This window comes from Panthera tigris, chromosome E1, assembly GCF_018350195.1.
Source record: "Panthera tigris isolate Pti1 chromosome E1, P.tigris_Pti1_mat1.1, whole genome shotgun sequence".
Lineage (NCBI taxonomy): Eukaryota > Metazoa > Chordata > Mammalia > Carnivora > Felidae > Panthera > Panthera tigris.
The window spans coordinates 39,880,471-39,898,654 of NC_056673.1; the positions used below are offsets into that span (position 1 = coordinate 39,880,471).

The 18,184-nt window shown below is 46.9% G+C and overlaps 1 protein-coding gene across 1 annotated transcript; it reads right to left on the bottom strand.

The window, feature by feature from the left end:
• Positions 1 to 7,277: 7,277 nt before the first annotated feature.
• On the bottom strand, positions 7,278 to 11,043 carry LOC102950297 (keratin, type I cuticular Ha8-like). The gene is made up of 7 exons (XM_007087636.2): positions 10,430 to 11,043; positions 10,155 to 10,237; positions 9,207 to 9,363; positions 8,654 to 8,815; positions 8,439 to 8,564; positions 7,770 to 7,990; positions 7,278 to 7,356 (listed from the first exon to the last, which is right to left on the bottom strand). Exons 1-7 carry the CDS (start codon positions 10,919 to 10,921, stop codon positions 7,278 to 7,280), a joined length of 1,320 nt encoding a protein of 439 aa, XP_007087698.2. The 5' UTR covers positions 10,922 to 11,043.
• Between the last annotated feature and the right edge of the window lie 7,141 nt (positions 11,044 to 18,184).

The following is an 18,184-nucleotide window of genomic DNA, read 5'->3' on the forward strand; positions in this document are numbered from 1 at the left end:
TCCTTTCGAAGCAAAGGAACAGAAGAGAGATGAAAGTTTCCTGTATAAACATTAGAGAACAACACCAGACCAGAACAATGAAAAAGAAACCTAACTTCCAAATTGATTTTGGTGTTTGGAAACTGAATAGACACTTTTTAATTACCCATGGGTCAAGGGAGACATCAAATGAGAAATTATTTTAAACTGAATTAAGACGAAAATACAACCTATCAAACTGATGTGGGAATTAAAACTTTCCCTGTGCAGGCGTGAAACAGATAAGTAGTTTTGGAAGTGGGAAAAAAAAAATCATGAATGAAACGGGGTAATCTGTGATCCCAAGGAATAAAATTATGTTTTTGTGTATTAGAGTCTATAGACTAATTAAAGGCGGGCAGTGATTAGCACTTTATGGTGTCTGTTCTCAGGCACCTCCCCCTCTTTTCTGGCATCTTCCCTTGTAAGACACTGGTCATCCCACCGACTGACTCCCTCTTCACCTTGTTTAAGAAGATACACACTTAAGAACTTTGATCTTTCATCTTTTGAAACTTCGTACATTTCAAAGAAATGCACGTACCTTGATTGTCCATTACTTAGCAGACTCTAGAATAAATTTAAATTTCCTTAATCTTCAGACACACTCAGAGCATCAGAAGGTTTACGGCCTCCTCTATTCCTAAATAAGTCAGTGGCCGGTTGTTCAGTAAGCCCTGCAAAAGGGCAGCCTGCCAGCTTCCAGGCTATGCTAATGAAGACGCTTTGACCCCATTCCTAAGATGAATGCATTCACCAGGAGGGCCCTTGAAGCAGCAGTACGTGTTTTAGGTGGCTCTAAAACATGGAATCTGAGCTGAAAGGAATCTCAAAGTCCTCTAGTCTAGGGGCCTTTGGCATTGAATCCCTTCTGATAACCTTCCAACTCAGCATCCAGTCCACCACTCTCCAGAAGGTCTATCCCATCATTGGCCAACTGGGCCCCTGTAGCCCACAGTTTCCCAGGCTTTGTGCAAGATACTGGGGTCAAGAGATAAATAGCAGCCAGCTTTGTCTTCAGGGGCTTACAATATAGGGGACTATTAGAAAGTCCTTTATGCAGAAACCTATCTACCTCCATGCTATTTATGTCCATTGCTTTCGTTTCTTCCTTCATTCATTCAACAAATATTGAGTGAGTACCCATTCTATGCCAGACAGGCTCTGATGCTGGATGCTGGTGGTATGTTAGCAAGTAAGTCAAAGAGTCTGTCCTTTAATTTACTTTCTAGTTCTATCCATGGTGTCCCATACAGGATAAATCCAATCATTCTGCCACAATGGCTGACCTGCAGCTCTTTATGACAAATGGTTCTAATCCCCCTCACCATCCTGAGTACATCCCTCTGAATACATTCCATGGAGTCTCTACCACTCTTAAGTCAAGGCTCTAGAATGGAATTTTGGATGAGCTGGAATTAAGAGGCTGCCAACAGATGGCCCAGCAAATCTTCTTGCCCAGGAATCTTGTGTGGAATGTGCTGGTGTCACCAACTCTTCAACCATGATACCCACCCAGCCACCAGCCGGTCCCATATACGATCAGTGAGACCCATGAGGACACTCCCTCTTAACTACTCCTTGTAGAGATATGGACAGTATTCACGAAGGCAGGGTTCACCACCATCCGTGAACTTGTCCCAGTGAGCTACTCCGAGGGATCCAGTATTCGTATACGCTCCAATATTCAAAGCCCTCTCAAGGCACCATGAGGACCTCAGGGCTGAATCAGACAAATTCCCGTTGCAAAAATTGCAGAGCAGAAGGAGAAATAGGTCATGTCACTCAGAAGAAAGAGAAGTCACAGAGAGAGCTGGGGTGAGGGGCGGACATCAAAGAGACTTTATCTGGAGCTTCAAAGATAGGTAAGATTTGGACAGGCAGAGGAAGGAGAGAGAGGATTTTCTAGAAAAAAGAGGCAAGCACAGGTACACACTCAGAAGCAGAGACACGTGTGGTGGGCTCTGGAGAAGCAGGGGGTGCAAGCTTGGGAATGTAGGTGTGCAGCCAACAGAGGCCCACCTGGAAAGAAACCACCTTGAATGACACAAAAACGTACACCTTGCAGAGTCAAACCGCATTTTTAAACCCTATGAAACTGAAATGTGTGCTCATTTACGCTAAAAATGTGGTCGCCTTATATCTTCATAACTTCTACACAGATGATTCTCAAACTTTAGGCCACATCAGAATCATCCAGCGGGCTTGCAAAAATGCAGATTGCCAGGCTCCGCACCAGAGTTTCTGATTCAGTAGGTTTGGAGTCAGGCGCAAGAGTCTGCATTGCTAACAAGTTCCCGGGTGATACTGACTCTGGGGATCTGGGGAGCACACTTTGAGAACAGGACTTCTGCTCTCAGGGAAAGAGGAGCCTCATGGTGGTTGTCATCCTATGTAAACAAAGCACAATGTAGCAAAATGGTATTTTTGCGGAACATTTGTGCACCGATGTTGGGGCACATTTCAGACACGTGAGCATATGTTTTCCTCAATATAATAAGCAAGTTCTGTTTGCTTTCTTCCTGGTTTACTCTTCTTCATAGAGGTTTGTTTTGCAAGGACATCTAAGACCGGAGAAGGGAGGGACAAAAGGGGAAACCCATACAGTGTTTGTTAAACCAGTGGGTAAGCCCACATGAAACAATGTCTGTAGAGGACAGATGAAGGTCAAGTGAAGTGATACACTTTAACATTACTAGGTGCTGGGATTCTGGCTTGGCACTTACACAGGATTCATCTCTCTCTCTCTCTCTCTCTCTCTCACACACACACACACACACACACATACCTATATATCCAGAGTTGATACGAACTATCACATTTGACCACCTACTATGTGCTACACCATATTGTACCTGGTGCTTTAATCCTTTCAACCACACTGAAAAGTAGTTACCAATGTACCACTGTAGAATAAGAAAAAGCTCAGAGTGGTTAAGTAACCTGTCTGAGCTCACAAAAGTAGAAGAGGAAGTCCGTGAAACATTAGCTCAGGTCCGCCAGACGCTCAAGCCCAAGCTGCAGCTCCCAGCCAGGAGCCCAGACACCCACTCCATCCACTCCGTTCATGCAACAAACAGGCGTCGTCCTCCTCTGGGCTGCACCCTCGTCCAAAGAGCTAGAAATATATGGGGAGACAGAACAGAGTCCTCTGGAAAGTTTTGGGCAGACAAGACAGATGACCAAAGTAGCAGTTTAGGAAAAGTAGTACCCAATAAGCACCCCTGGGATGGGAACGCTGAATCTCGATTTTGTGGGCTCTCTAGTAAGTACTGCAGCGCCTGATACAAAATGCACACTCCGGAACCATTAAGCAAGAGAGTGAAAGGCTGGTGGTGTGTGCGGCATAAAGGTGGCACAGAAGAGATGGGGCAGACAGAAGAGGAGAAGGCTCTTACGAGACCCCGGGCAGCACATGATGGAATCCAAATCCTACCCCCAGCAGTGCCGACAGGTAGGAAGAGATGGGAGGCAGAGGTGTTAAAAGAAGATTCTGCCAAAAGAGTCCTCGAGGCTGAGTGATTTGCTGTATATGGGGGTCAAAGGAAGGAGGGACACCAAAAGTGCTCTTGCGGTCCCTGGGCTCCTGGAACAATAATGTGCTGGGAAAGGGAGCCAGGAAGTCAAGGCAAAGAGTAGGCTCAAGGGGGGAGATGCTGAAGTGAAGTTTGGAGAATGTGAAATATAGCCAAGTGGGACTGTCCACCAGGAGATCCAAGACCTGAATTGCTTGGACTCACTGAGAAACTCTCCTGAGCCGCTAAGTTTTCTTCTTACACCTGGCAAGCAGGTAGGGCTGTTGAGTTAGCCCAGAGGCTCATACCTGAACAGGGCAGCAATTCTCAAAAGGAGGGTTCCCTCCTCCCCCCGCCCCCCATTAGAGGGGAAGTGGCAAGGAAGATAATTTGGCGAGAGGGAGTGTCACTTAAAAACAAATACAACCTGTATTCGAAATGAGCTTTTGGCCATGATTGAGTTCCGTATTTATATTTTTGAAAGCTAAAACAACATTAAGTGACAAGTGAGGGATTTCTTTTTTTAACGCTTATCTTTGAAAAAAATGTTTATTTTTGAGAGAGAGAGAGAGAGAGAGCACAAGTGGAGGAGGGGCAGGGAGAGAGGGAGAAGAGGACCCAAAGAGGGCTCTGCACTGACAGCAGACAGCCCTATATCAGGCTCAAACTTACGAACCACAAGGTCATGACCTGAGCAGAAGTCGGACACTTAGCACCTGAACCACCCAGGCACCCCAAAGTGAGGGATTTTTTTTTAACGTTTATTCATTTTTGAGAGACAGAGAGAGACAGAGCATGAGTGGGGCAGGGGCAGAGAGGGGGGAGACACAGACTCCAAAGCAGGCTCCAGGCTCTGAGCTGTCAGCACAGAGCTGGATGTGGGGCTCGACCTCATGAACTGCGAGATCATGACCTGAGCCAAAGTCGGACGCTCAACCGACTGAGCCACCCAGGAGCCCCAGAGGGAATTTTTTTAATATGTGTCAAATGAGAAAGCATGGAGAGAAAAAAGTTGAGAAACACACTAACTTAGGTGGAGAAAGACAAAGACAACAAGATGAGCTAGTGAAGATTCTTATAAGTGGTCCTCAGAAGGGGCGAATTTGAGTTTGTTCTTTGTAAGGAGGATGATGCGGGTGTGACGAGGTAGAGCCTTAGGTATCATACATCGTGGACCACAACACACGAAAATTGGTGCCTAAATAAAAAATGTTCCTGTTCCGGAAAGTCCAGAATTCCACCTCGATATTCTTGGCTTCCAGGTTAAACAGCGGGAGCAGAAGTGTGGGCCCTTCCCCCGAACTCGCTCAGTGACGGCAGCATCTGCCCCTGAGGACGGCAGCGGGCCACCCTTACTCCTTCCACTTTCCTGGCATTTGGGAGAAATGGCATTTGAGTGAAAAAAACAAACAAAACAAAACAGGCAATGAGTACAGGGGCCTGCAGAGGCCTGCCTGGTGTCATAGGTGAAGCCTGGAAGGAAATATTACAAACCAGCACGCTGGTAGTGCAGGGGTGGTAATCCGAAAACCAATGGGCTCAGTACTTTACTAGGTGGCTCAGAACCAGATCCGGTCCCAAGTCAGAGTCTCAGGGGAAGAAAAGTAATCAGTCAACCTGGTTGAAATTATTGTGACCACAGCAAAGCCTAATAATGCATCTAGGCTGTCGGTCCAATCTGGGAGGATAGCGAGATGTAGGGGCCAGAGCGCCGCCAAGGGGAAGGTGCAGAGATGGGAGTCACTCTGTGAGTGCCCGGGTTTGGGCACCAGAGGGCGCCCTGAGCCCTCAGGCCATAATTACGGGTGAGGGTAAAACCGCAGTGTCCAGGTGCCCTGGGCCAGGCTGGATAGATACCTGCCAGCCTCCCTTGCCTGCAGCACCCATCCTGCATCTGAATTGCCTTTCTTGCCACACCCAGGAGCTTCGGGAGTCCCACACTTAGCCTGGTCAGACTAGCAGGGGGACAAGGCCCGATTTTCATGGCGCTGTTGCATGAAAACGTATGGCTACTCCTTAAAACATACGATTCTTGTGAGGTATTTATTAGAAGAAAGCCCACAGAGCCTACTGGACATTTGGACATTTTTGTCCTCTGACAGCCCAAAGAATGCTTTTTTTTTAATGTTGGTTAGGACACTTGGAGTGAAAAACTAAGCTGCAATAACAACAGTGATTGATTTTATTATTTATTTATTATTGCTTATAAGTGGACAAGGAGGGTGGTCAAACTTCTAGGCCACCAACTCAGAAATACATGGCCCCTGATACTGCTAATGGGTTTTGCTACCACCTCCTTAGTCCCTCTTTCCTTCTAAGAGGGAAAGATTATCCCTGCCGGTTCCCAGGGAGCCCCATAAACCAATATCCACCTTCTCTGTGCCAGGAGCATTGTATGGATTATCCCTCAGCAACAGTGAAGGAAAATAGAATCTTTCTAACCTTACAACTGAAGAGTAAGTCTCAAGAGAGTGTCATGGCCCGGCGATTTCACTTAACTGGTATCACAAAGGGTGGCATTTGAGCCCAGATCTGCCCAACTCCAGAGCAAGTGCCCTTCCCACCATACTGTGCTCCTGGGCAGAAGATCCGAATTTGCATTGATCTTGGGACCAGGTTCCGCAGGTGAGCCGAAACCTGAGAGCTTCATTCTTCTGGGCATGCTCAGCACATTCCAGAAGCTAAATTGAGTAGCACAGCAAAGAAGGCACATCATCTCTTGGGTGGTCTTCCACCATGTCTGACTGTGACCCACCTGGGCCTGGGTCAGAGCCATGTCCAAGAGGCAGACTCATGCCTACTGTGCTCCTCACCTTCAGCACCCCAAAGGCAACAGCAAATAGACAAGGACACCTCTCTTGGGAGGGAAATATGCCCAGGACCCAGAAAACTGTCCTGAGTACCCAAGCTAAGAGAGCAGGTAGTAATTCCATGCCTCCACACAGGAGCCAGTTTGAAGGAGAGAAAAATAAAAAATAAAAACTTGGCAACCTGGCCAGGGCAGTTCTCAGCATGACCTCCCTTTGGCTGGATCGGAACTCTAAGTTGTGTGATTTTGCTCTTGGACAAAATACCAAGACGCTAAAGATGCCAAAAGCACGGCAGGGACATGTTAGTTCTGAGCTGTTCTGAAGGAATTCAACCTTGGCAACCAACATGTCTTCCTTTCACCAGCCCATAGAGATGGATGGGCAAGGTAAATCGAATGTCAGCAAAGGGCCTTCATCCAGAGGCTAAGACCCCAGTGCCCCAGTGGAAGATCCTGGCAGTGACAAGACATGTCGGGGCCAAGGATCACCCAAGGTCTTGAGGGCCAGAGTTGTTTATCACACCATATACATTGCCAAGCACGAGAAACGTAGCACAGGACGTAATACAGGAAGGAGATTTATTGACCGTTTCATACAGGAACCCAATTACATCTTAGGAGACTCTGAAGCATAGGATTAGAAGGCAAATCCCAGAAGAGGTACTGGGATCAAATGATAGCTTAAGTGAAAGACAATGATAGCATTGGATGGGGGGGGGGGGGGGCGGATGCGGTGTGGGGACACACAGGGAGCCATGGTTTAGAAGTTTCTGTTATGCTCTGATTTAGTGAACATGCCTCCAGTGAGTTCAGTCTTCCTGGAAGGAAGGCTAATGAGCAGGTGAAGGCAATCCTAGCCTGGGTACAACCAGCCTTGACCTTCTGCACCAGCACTCAGACCTTCAGAATCACTTCTCAGCGCTGAGGCCACTTGCTTAGAGAGGGCAGGTGGCTGGGACACAGCTTGGATGAAGGACACAGGCAGCAGCCGTAGAGCAGGGATTGATGGGGAGTCTGCAGGGAGAGAGAGAGAGAGAGAAAGAGTTAGACACAGGGAGTACAAAGATGTCTCAGTGATGCACGGAAGAGGCAAGACCAAAATGGACAAAAGACAAGTCTGCCACCAAGTCACAGAGCGCAATGAAATCTGTGTGAGTAGTTCCTCTTCCAGTGCCATCTGTGTCTCTCCGTGTCCAAGGGTCCTCTAGGGGGACTTGGCTTAGGAACCAGCTATCGTTTATGTAACAGTCAATCCACAGTGCAATCCACATACACCAGGAGAGTTGAGCACATCACTAAGCCAGTGTGGACAGGGAGGCTTGCTCTCCGTGCTGATATCTCCTTCCACAACCATGTCAGTTATCTGTGAGGAACTGCTTTATAGTCAGGTATGTGCCTTGGTGAGAAATTGACTCTATCACACGTACTTGCAATCCTCGCTCTCCAGAAGTTTCCGGTACGTGTTGATCTCGCACTCCAGCCGGGCCTTGACATCCAGCAGCACCTGGTACTCCTGGTTCTGCCGCTCCAGGTCAGCCCGGATCTCAGACAGCTGCTCCTCCACATCACGGATCAGGATCTGCATCTGGGCCAGCTCGGTGCCAAAGCGTGCATCAGACTCACACAGGGAGTTCTGCAGACAGTCCTTCTGTAGTGGCAAATAACCGGGTAAGAGACCGAGGTGTCCCAAAATTCAGCAGTAGGAATCATGGCCAACCTCACCATGTCATAGGACATGCCCAGAACTCTGGAGAAATCGCTGCCCATATCACCACGACTTTTCACAAAATTCTACCTGGAGGAAGTGTTCATCCCAGTATTCCCAGTACCTGACCAAGTAGACACCCAGTGACGTCTTGTGGAACGAGGGCCTGAACCGCCACCCTTTATTGTAAAGGAAGTGGAGTTGGCTTTTTAAAGGAACCGGTTTTGGGGATCAAACCAACCTTGATGACGAGGCATCTCCCCCAGGGAGAGAGGGACCCAGCCCCTGAGTTCTGATTGTTAGTGGGACTGATGAGTGGGACTTCTAAGACACGCTGCTGCCAGGCCATGGCCTGTGGCCCCAGCAGCACGGTGAGGGCAGAGGACCGTACCAGGCTGTGCTGGGCCTGAAGCTCCACCTCCAGGGCGTTCACCGTGCGCCTCAACTCCAGGATCTCCGACTGGCAGCACTGCAGCTCCTTGGAGCAGGACATGTCTTGCTTGCTGATGCTCTCAGACTGAAGCACAAGTGCACACAGACATCACATCACCTCCCTGCCCATGTGGAAGCCGGGGGGCCCTCCCTGCTCCGAGGCGGCACCCTCACCTGATCTTGGAACCACTGCTCCACGTCGTTGCGGCCAGTCTGCATCATGGCCTCGTAGTGGCACCGCATCTCGTCCAGCACCCTGCTCAGGTCCACGGTGGGCTCCGCGTCCAGCTTAATCTGGAGCTTGTCCCCTAGCTGGCCCCTCAGGATGTGGACTTCCTGTGGGCACAGAAGGACCAACACTCTGAGTGAGGAAAGGGCTTTGGACAGAGCAGATGGCACCTGAACCCCTTCTCTGATGAGCAGCACGAGGGGTGAGCCCACTTGTGCACGATGTGAAAGATCTTGTCCAGGATCCACTGGGAAGAGCCCAGTGGGTCGCCTTCCTAAATTCACAAGGCAAACCTTTAGAGACAAGGAACCACCCCCCCCCCACCCCCACCGCTACCTCTGCTACGTCCTACAGAGTCAGCCTGACTCCCACACCCAGATCAACCCCTCATCCTGATGCCAGCTGAGCCTGGCTTCTAATCCTACAGCCACAGGGTGGGCGGTGCTCCCTTCTCTGCTCAGTGCCCTCTCCCATGGGTCTGCAGCCCCAAGCCCAGACCTGCTCGTGGTTGCTCTTGAGGCAGAGCATCTCCTCCTTCAGGGACTCCTGCTGGGCCTCCAGGTCGGCCTTGGCCAGGCTCAGGTCATCCAGGAGCTTGTGCATCCCACACATGTCCGCCTCCACCACCTGGCGTAGGGACAGCTCACTCTCGTGCCTTCCAGGACAGGAGATGAAAGGTCAGCAGGATGACAAGGACAGCCCCTTTCAGCTGCCCCCAGTTTCCATTTCCTTCACCAACTTGGATCCTCATTTCCTTGGTTAATCAACATTCACTGTGTTGGATCCTGTACCTACAGAACTCATTGTTGGAAGAAATATCATTATGCCCACTGGATGGAACTACATGGGAAACTGTGGCTCAGAGAGAATAAATGGAGTATCCAGGATTGTATATCTTGGTTAATAGTAGATACATGGATTCACCCTAAGTCATCAAATTAACGCAGTATTCATTCTGCTATAAAGGAGTCATTTAGCTAGGAAAAAGAATAGCTTGAAAGTAAGTCTTTTGGACCTACAGTTTTCTAGTTTACCCCTTGGATTAATTATTTCAAGTGATTTTTATGCCTTTCTCATTCATTCAATTGCAACTCTTGATACCAAAAAGCTATAGTGACAATTCTTCCCACTCATAAATTTAGTGAAGAGTCAGTGAATCTGTCAATGACCAATGAACTGAAAGATTATTCTTGCAATGATTTGATTTTGTTTCTGGCTATAACACAAAACCTTCTTATCTTCTAGATGGGGAGAAAATGACATAGGACCTGACCCATCTAGATGATTCTTCCTCATTTTGTTTCAATGCTTTTGTTCACTTTCAACCATTTCTAGGTTCTAGTCAGTAACCACTTTTTAACATCTACTTTGGGCCAGTACCATGATGGGCACCTAGAAATAAAACAGAAGAGGAGTCACTCTGAGCCTTCTTCCAGCCCTACTTACTTGATTCTAAAGTCATCGGCAGCCAGCTTAGCATTGTCAATTTGAGTTACCAGCCTGGTATTCTCAGCCTTGCTGCACAGGATCTGTGGAAAACCAGGAAGACAGTTCATGCACAAAACATCATACTCTGGGCTCCAGCTCTATGGGTGACATCTATGCTCATGCTCAAGAGAACCCAAAAACACAAAGACCCTTGAGTCTTCAATGGCCCTTTGACTGCCATGCCCTTCCACCTTCCTCAGACCCAGCGTACCCCAGGCTACTTCAGACCTCACCTTCTGCTGGAGCTCCTCAATGGTCCGGAAGTACGACTGGTAGTCTGGACACACGCTGGACTCGTGGCATTTGCTCGACTCTCGGATCTTGGTCTCCAGCTCCGCGTTCTCCCGCTCCAGCCGACGCACCTTCTCCAGGTAGTTGGCCAGGCGGTCGTTCAGGAACTGCATGGTCACCTTCTCGTGCCCGTTCGGGGCGCCTTCCCCATAGTTCTCACACACTCCGATGTTGCCGGGAATGTCGCGGGTCCCTGGCAAGGGGCAAGCGGTTTGGCAGCTGTAGGGTACACAGAGGCTGGGTCGGCCCAGAGGAGTTGTCCCCACAGGCATCTTGTTGGCATGTGCCAGGGTGGCAGACAGGCACAGGGAGGCAGCCTTGGCCTCTGCCCCAGGCTGGCCCCCAACGTCAATGCAGGAACCGCAGACATTTGCAGCTTCGGGCATCTGAGTGCTGCCCAGACAGCGGGATGAGCTGATGTAGCAGGAGGTCATGGTGTGGGCTGAGGTAGCACAGGAGCTTCAGAGCAGCTGTGAAGGCCGAGCCACTGAGTGTGACAACCCCTTTCCCTGCTAGGCCTTTTATACCCCATCCCAGGTGGGTGTTGGCTCAATGCTTTGACCTCAGCGCCTTGATTTTCTACCTACTGTTGTACTGTCATCCTGTTACTCAGCTGTTGGTTTACCATTAAGAGTTCCTCGCCTCATTAAAGGAATGTTGATGAATTTGACATGCCCCTTGCTGTTTGATATCAGGTTGTCGGTTGATGAAAGATCAAAGATGTATATTTCTACTCAACAATCACCAGCAGTTAATTCAACTTCCAGATGCCCTCTTGCTGGACTGAGCCAGTCTGTCTGTGGATATAGCCACACTCAAGGATTGAATCTTTCAGTCAGTGATCTGTATGGCAGGAGGGACAGTGAATCCATCACCAGCATTTAGACTCACCCAGCGTTTCCTCTGAAGAGAAAACACCACTTTATAAAACTGGGAAGTCTACAGATATTGATTATTGTAAAGTCCCCTTTCTTCTCTCTTCTGTCCTTTACACTACATACTCCTCTTGAGAAGCTTTAAAGCATCAATGCATCCCGAAACATTAGTGCTGGCTAAGTTTTGGTTGACTAGTCAGAATCAGCTTTCAGTCATTCACTTGTTGAGCATGTTTCCTGAACATTCCCTTGAACTCAGGCAGTGTGCCAATTCTTGAACATGCAGGGGTCTCTTTTCCTCAGGAAAAAACAGTTCCCCAGAAATCTCAGGATATCTTTAACTTGAATGAGAACCATAGATCAATGGGGGTTAGTGAAAGACAGAGGATCCATGGTCCTGATCAAGGATGTATCTAGAGAGAAGCTACTGATAAAAATAAAAAATAAAAAATAAAATAAAATAAAAACTTTATTTGATCCAGAAAAGGGAACTGGGCCCAGAGCTCAAGGGGTATCTCAAAAGTTTAAGAACCAGGGCGTCTGGGTGGCTCAGTCAGTTAAGCAGCCGACTTCGGCTCAGGTCATGATCTCGTGGTCCATGAGTTCTAGCCCCACGTCAGGCTCTGTGCTGACAGCTCAGAGCCTGGAGCCTGCTTCAGATTCTGTGTCTCCCTCTCTCTGACCCTCCCCTGTTCATGCTCTGTCTCTCCCTGTCTCAAAAATAAATAAATGTTAAAAAAAAAAAGTTTAAGAACCAAAATTTATGGGGACGTAGGTATATATTGCTATTATTATTAGGTGTTCTTTCCTATTGAATCCTTACTACCTGTGATGTAGCTCTTGGTGGCTTCAGTGTGCAGATGAGGTAACTAAAGTCCATCTTCTGATTCACAGAGAAATAAATTGGCAAGGGCTCGATTTGGTCTCATGTCTGCAAAGCCCATTCATTCTCTTTCCAACCCACCATGACTCCCAGTTAGAACAACCTGTGTACTGCCTGTGTTGTTGCTCAGGGGGACGCAGAAGGCTTAGTAGTTGGGCAAGAAGCTGACGTGAAAAGAAATAAAATATCCGAGGGTCCTTGTGTTCCAGCAAAGGAAGATATTTAGACATAGAGCAGGGAGAACAACAAAATGCACATAGAAAAATTATACTCAAAAATCAAGAGTCTAAAGTAGACCTCAAATCCCAGAGATTTTCGTTAGAGCCAAGGGACCAAGGCAACCGGCTCAGGAGGTGCCCCTGCAGAGTGTTGGGACCAAAGGACTGAGGGAGATCTAATGGAGGAAAACCCCAGAAAAGTATAAGTAGGTCTCTTCTCTAAGCAAAATTCAAGAACAAGCAGCCCCGAGAAAACCAAATGGGAGGATGTTGAGTATTGGTGAAACCTGGACTCTTAGAATTCTCTCAAAAAGAAATAAAGGGATCTGGAATTCTTCCCAAAAAGAAAACCCACTCTAGGGTCAGTGCCATTTGCCCTGAGGTCACCAATGAATAATCCCCTTACAAACACCATAAATTAGGAGACCTCACGAGGCCAAACCATCCCATCCTTCAGAGGCCTCTGGGTGCAATCTGCATATATTCCATCTTCAAACACCCCTTTAGTTCCTTCTTGCCTCATCACAGTGCATCACTATAATCCAGAGAATTGGACCATTAAAACTGTTTCCTTTGATTTGCTAAACAGGCTCCATGTTTTGACCCTACCCCCTGGCAGGATTTGTTCCATCAACTAAAATTATGGTTCCTCCCATCTCAGAACACCCGCGGTTTGTTACTTCTTAGGCTCCACAGCTGAAGTTTTGATGCCCTGACACCTCTCTGTAAAGCCCTGGCTTGGGCTCAGCAAGGTGTTTTGCATAATGACACTGATGCCCGCCTGTGACTCTGTAGAGAAGTGGGTTCTGCCAATTTCTTCCCTATCAAAGAACTGGCAGTAAGTGGAAAGCATGAGGCAGGTGTTTGAGATGCACTCCGCTGTGTCACTGAGGAGGAGCCCATTCTTGACACCCCAGACCGCCTCCTTCGCTCCCCATAAAGAGTCACTGGCCCCAAAGAACAACGTGAGAGCCAGACTGCATGAAGGGAGGTCCCGGCACTGAGGGGTGAAGAGGGAGGAGGTCCTGCAGCCCCTCCTTCATTCACAGAGGCCACCTCATCTCTCTTTAGGAGTAAAAGTTTTGGAGTTGAGTCCGTCTTCAAGGTGGGGGGTAGGACACTGGGTCTGGAACAGCACCATTCAATGCCATGGTGATGGGACCTACTGAGGCAACTCAGATTGAAGGAGAAAGCAGTCAACTGGGAGCAGCCCACGGGGTTAGGGTCTGATCTACGCTACCTTATCTGTTGCAAAAGGGTGACTCTGAAGTTGTCTAAGGAAGCAGGTGCTGTCCCCACACAGTGTGCACTGTGTTCACCCGGAAGAAGTTGGCAAACCACAACAGGTGGTCCATCCTGGCACAGCTGTGCCTGCGACACCCTCAGACACTCTGGGCCAGGAGACGGGGCTTCCAGGAAGAACACCCTCAGGGAGCTTTGTGATCTCAAATGTCCAGCTCTAGAGACTTTGAAATAGAGGCAACACTGCTGAGGTCTTCTCTATTAAGTGGCATTTAATAATATGATTATTTGGGAATCTTTAGTCTGACTTTAAATGTGTTTATTATTATCAGTCGGCTTTATTTCTGTCCCAGGTCTCCAGGTCATTAGAGACTAGCTGACAAAATAATTGTCCTTCTCCTCTCCCTCCTGCGCTGATGGCAGACTTCCTTTATCCACATTCTAGGGCAGCACATTTGCCCTTATTTATGTCCTACCTGGGCCCATGACAAAGCCCTTTAATGCAGCATAGTAGTATGGTCAAGGCCAAGAACCCTGGGGTCAGCCTGCCTGGATTCAGATTCTGGTTCCACCATTTACTAGCTGTGAAAACTTGGCCTGATGGCTTGACCTCACTGTGCTGTGGTTTCTGCACACGCAAAACGGAGGCAGTAATAGCACCTAGCCCACAGATTTGTTTTAACCATTAAAGAATTTGATCTCTGTAAATCATTGAAAATAATGGCCAGCACGTGGCACCGTAAACACTAAATAAGTGTTGGCTGTTTTTTTTCAAGTGGCTTTTAATCACGGGTCTAGATGCTCACATCATTTACAATTCAAAAATGCCTATTAAATTACCATTTTGTACCTATTTAGGTTAAATTAACAAAGATCAAAAAGGCTACTGGCACAATGTTGGCAAGATGTAAGAAAACAGGCATCGTCAAACACTGTTGGGGTGGGGGGTGAAACATGCAGCCTCTTCAAGGCAGTTTAGCAATATCTATGCAAATGACAATTGCACCTACCCCGTGACCCGATAATTCCACTTCCAGGAATTTATCCCACAGACGCACTTACACGCGTACAAGGATAATAAGAGTATTTATGGCAATATCTGGGGGGTCATAGCAGACCGAAGAGAAAATGAAACGCCTACCAAAAGAAGCCTGGTTAAGTGAATTGCAGTGCATGAATATAGTGAAAAGCTGGTAGCCATCACAGATACTAAGGTAGATATAGACACAGCTCTAGATCTAGACGTAGTCATAGATATAGACATAGACATAGACAGACATAGATATAGACATAGACATAGATATATACTACCATAGAAATGACAACTACAATGGAATTTTCAGTGAAGAAAAGGCAAAATGCACAACAAGATACCCAGTATGCTACTTTTTATATTTACCCAAAGAAGGACATATGTGAGATTACATTTATAGCAAAAATGAATCTCAGACCATAAAGTCAGGTGTGAAAAATATATACCTTTATTTTCTTATACTTAAACCAAATTGTACTTTTAATCTTCATCCCACACTACACCAGGTAGCAGAACCTTAATCTCGGTCATCTTGAGGACCCCTTTCCAAGAGGTCACCCCAAGTGCCAAAGGCCTTTCCTCCAGGATGTTGGGAGACAGGAGGTGGGCAGGGCTCAGCCCTTGGCATTTGCATCCATCCACACGGCCACAGAGACCCACGTGGGTCCTCCTGCCCAGTTCTTGGCTGCCAGAGCTCCCAGTGTGGCCAAGGTGTCCTCATTCTCACCCATGTGGCTCTTGAGCTGTCAGATTTCCTTTTGCTCTGTTCATGCTACTCTCTGATGCACAGGGTCATCTTTCAGATTCGGTACCACCCCAGGTCTCAGGATAGTCTATGATTTTTTTCTCAGGACCTTCTGTCCAGACTCCCCTGGGGTCTTGGTGCCTCTCCACATTCTACCTGGGAAAGGGAGGACATATGCCCTCTGCTCCTACATCCTGAACCTATTATCCTCCTGCCCTTGACTCTGTATCCCAGCCCAGGAGAAGGGGTAGGGCAAGCAGGACCCACCAGCATCTAAATTCTCTTCCCTTCCCCTCCTTTTCATTCCCTGATCCCAGCGTGCCTTCCTCTAACCAGAGGGCAGAACATTTCCCCTTACTCATCTCATCCAAGTCCATTCTCTTGTCATTTCAGGGCTTGGACTTGTGAGACTCAAAACCCTCTTCCCTGCCTTCTACTCTGCCATCCCTCTCCCAAATCACTGAGTGCTGCTTGGGCTATAGCTACTAGAAGGGCCCTGGTGTACAGTGAGAAATACAGTGAGAATCGTCTGTTAGAACCTCACAATACCCCCCCTTCCCTTGTATACATATGGAAACTAATTTGTGGAGGAGGACTATTGGCTTAGTGTAGCCTTCACTTCTGTTTCAAGTTTTTGCAAGATGTGTGTTCTATGTGTATAATTTCTGTAAGCTAGGCTTTTTTAAAGAAGACCTTCTACAAACAAAAATAAAAATGCTTGGTATTTTGTGAGAGTTTGGACACACTTGGGCTCCATTTCCCCTTTCAGGGGTCTATGTCTTTTGTGCTGAACCAGTTGGGTTCAGATGTGCCCTGTCCCAGAGTTCAGCTCTCCACAGCCCCACAGCCTCATCTTTGATTCTGGCTGATGAGGTCCCTGAGGCACTGGATTAGGAGCCATCTCTTTTGTTCTGTGCCCCCCAAAATTTGTGGATTTCCCCTCAATGTAGGAGTCCATTCCTCTGAGCTTCTCAGGGGACCACATCTTGTGGATGTGATGCTAATAAATCTCTCCCTGATCTGGCTGGAGACAGTCCTGGGACAAAGGTGTGCTGAATGAAAAGGAGGAAAATGCAATTGTAGAAACTTGTAGAGTAGATGATTTAGGAAGTCGGGAAAATATGAAATTCTGAGTAAGTCATTATAGAATTACTTACTTGGCCCACTTCACAGATTTTATGCAATAAAAATAGGGAAATATTGACAACTCTGCTTTATTTTGCACATTGACAATCCATTATTAAATACCCTAATTCTGAAACATTCTGAAGGTCAAGTCCATCCCTGGGAGTTCATATTTTTCAGCTCAAGAACTGCCTTCAAGTGAAAGCTTCCACTCATACTGAATCCTCAGTTTACGTCCTGGTAGTGTGCTTTGTTGTTGGCTTATGAAGAAGACCCTTGTAAGCAAGGATTTTGACTTACTTTTGTCTTGTTCATCTCTGGGGGCACCTGGGTGGCTCAGTTGCTTGACTATCTTGTTCATCTCTGTAATTTCCAACATGGCATCTGACTCACACAAAATACCCAGTCAATGTAAACATGAAAGAAAGAACCAAATGAGCTCAGCTATGGAGCAAATCATACCCAGTTTTACCCTCCACAGTGCCTAGTGCATGGTGATGCTCAGCAAGTGTGTGTTGAATGAATGAATGAATGAATGAATGAACGAACAAACGTGATATGAAACCAAACAATAGCTTGTTGTTCCAATGATAGAAAATCCTTGACTTCTAAACCCTGTAGTCCTAAATCAAATCAAAATCAGGTTGACATGTTTTCATCTAGGAATGTATTTCTACGAAAAGTCCTACAGAGCATTCAAAAGTAGATCACACTGAATTATGTGTTTAACTCATGTCCTTTTGGGAAAAGAATAGAATTATTTAATGACAGCATCAGTCGCTTTGGTTGTACTGGTATTAGTCCTTCTCTGCTAATGATGTACTCTCCCCTCGAAAGTCATCTTCTGTCCCTTCTCAGATACTGACATTGACCCATGAAATGTTCAACACAGACAAGGCATTCAGGAGGAGTTAGCAGTGAGCTGGGGGCAGACTAGCTGGTTCAGGAACTGACAATACACTGTCCGGTAAGGCTTGTACTAAATTGATCAAGCAAATGACATGATTTCAGCGACCCTTTCCAAATTACACTGTCAGTGACCCTGAGTGTGAAAAATAGGGACATCCAAGTCTCACATTGCAGGGTCTTCCTATTTTGTATTTTTATTCAAGTATAGTTAACATACGGTGTAATATTAGTTTCAGGTGTACAATATAGTGATCTAACAATTCTTAGAGTACTCAGTGCTCATCATGATAAGTGTACTCTTAATCGCCTCTATTTCACCACCCCTCCCCCTCCCATCTATCTCCCTTCTGGCAACCACTGGTTTATTCTCTGTATTTAAGGGTCTGATTTTTTGTCTTTTTTTTTTCTTTGTTCATCTGTTTTGTTTCTTAAATTCCACATATGAATGAAGTCATACAGTATTTGTCTTTCTCTGACTGATTTAGTTCACTTAGCATTATACCCTTTAGGTCCATCCATGTTGTTGCAAATGGCAATAAAAAGATTTCAATCTTTTTATGACTGAACAATATTCCATTATATATGGAATATCTCCATCCATTCATCTATTGATGGACATTTAGCCTGCTTCCATGTCTTGGCTATGGTAAATAATGTTGTGATAAAC

Coding starts and splice junctions, on each gene's coding strand:
- LOC102950297 (XM_007087636.2), bottom strand. CDS start 10,921: ATGACCTCCTGCTACATCAGCTCATCCCGCTGTCTGGGCAGCACTCAG. Junction 10,238..10,429: donor TTGAGGAGCTCCAGCAGAAG/GTGAGGTCTGAA, acceptor GGTTTTCCACAG/ATCCTGTGCAGCAAGGCTGA. Junction 7,357..7,769: donor CTGGAGAGCGAGGATTGCAA/GTACGTGTGATA, acceptor CTCTCCCTGCAG/ACTCCCCATCAATCCCTGCT.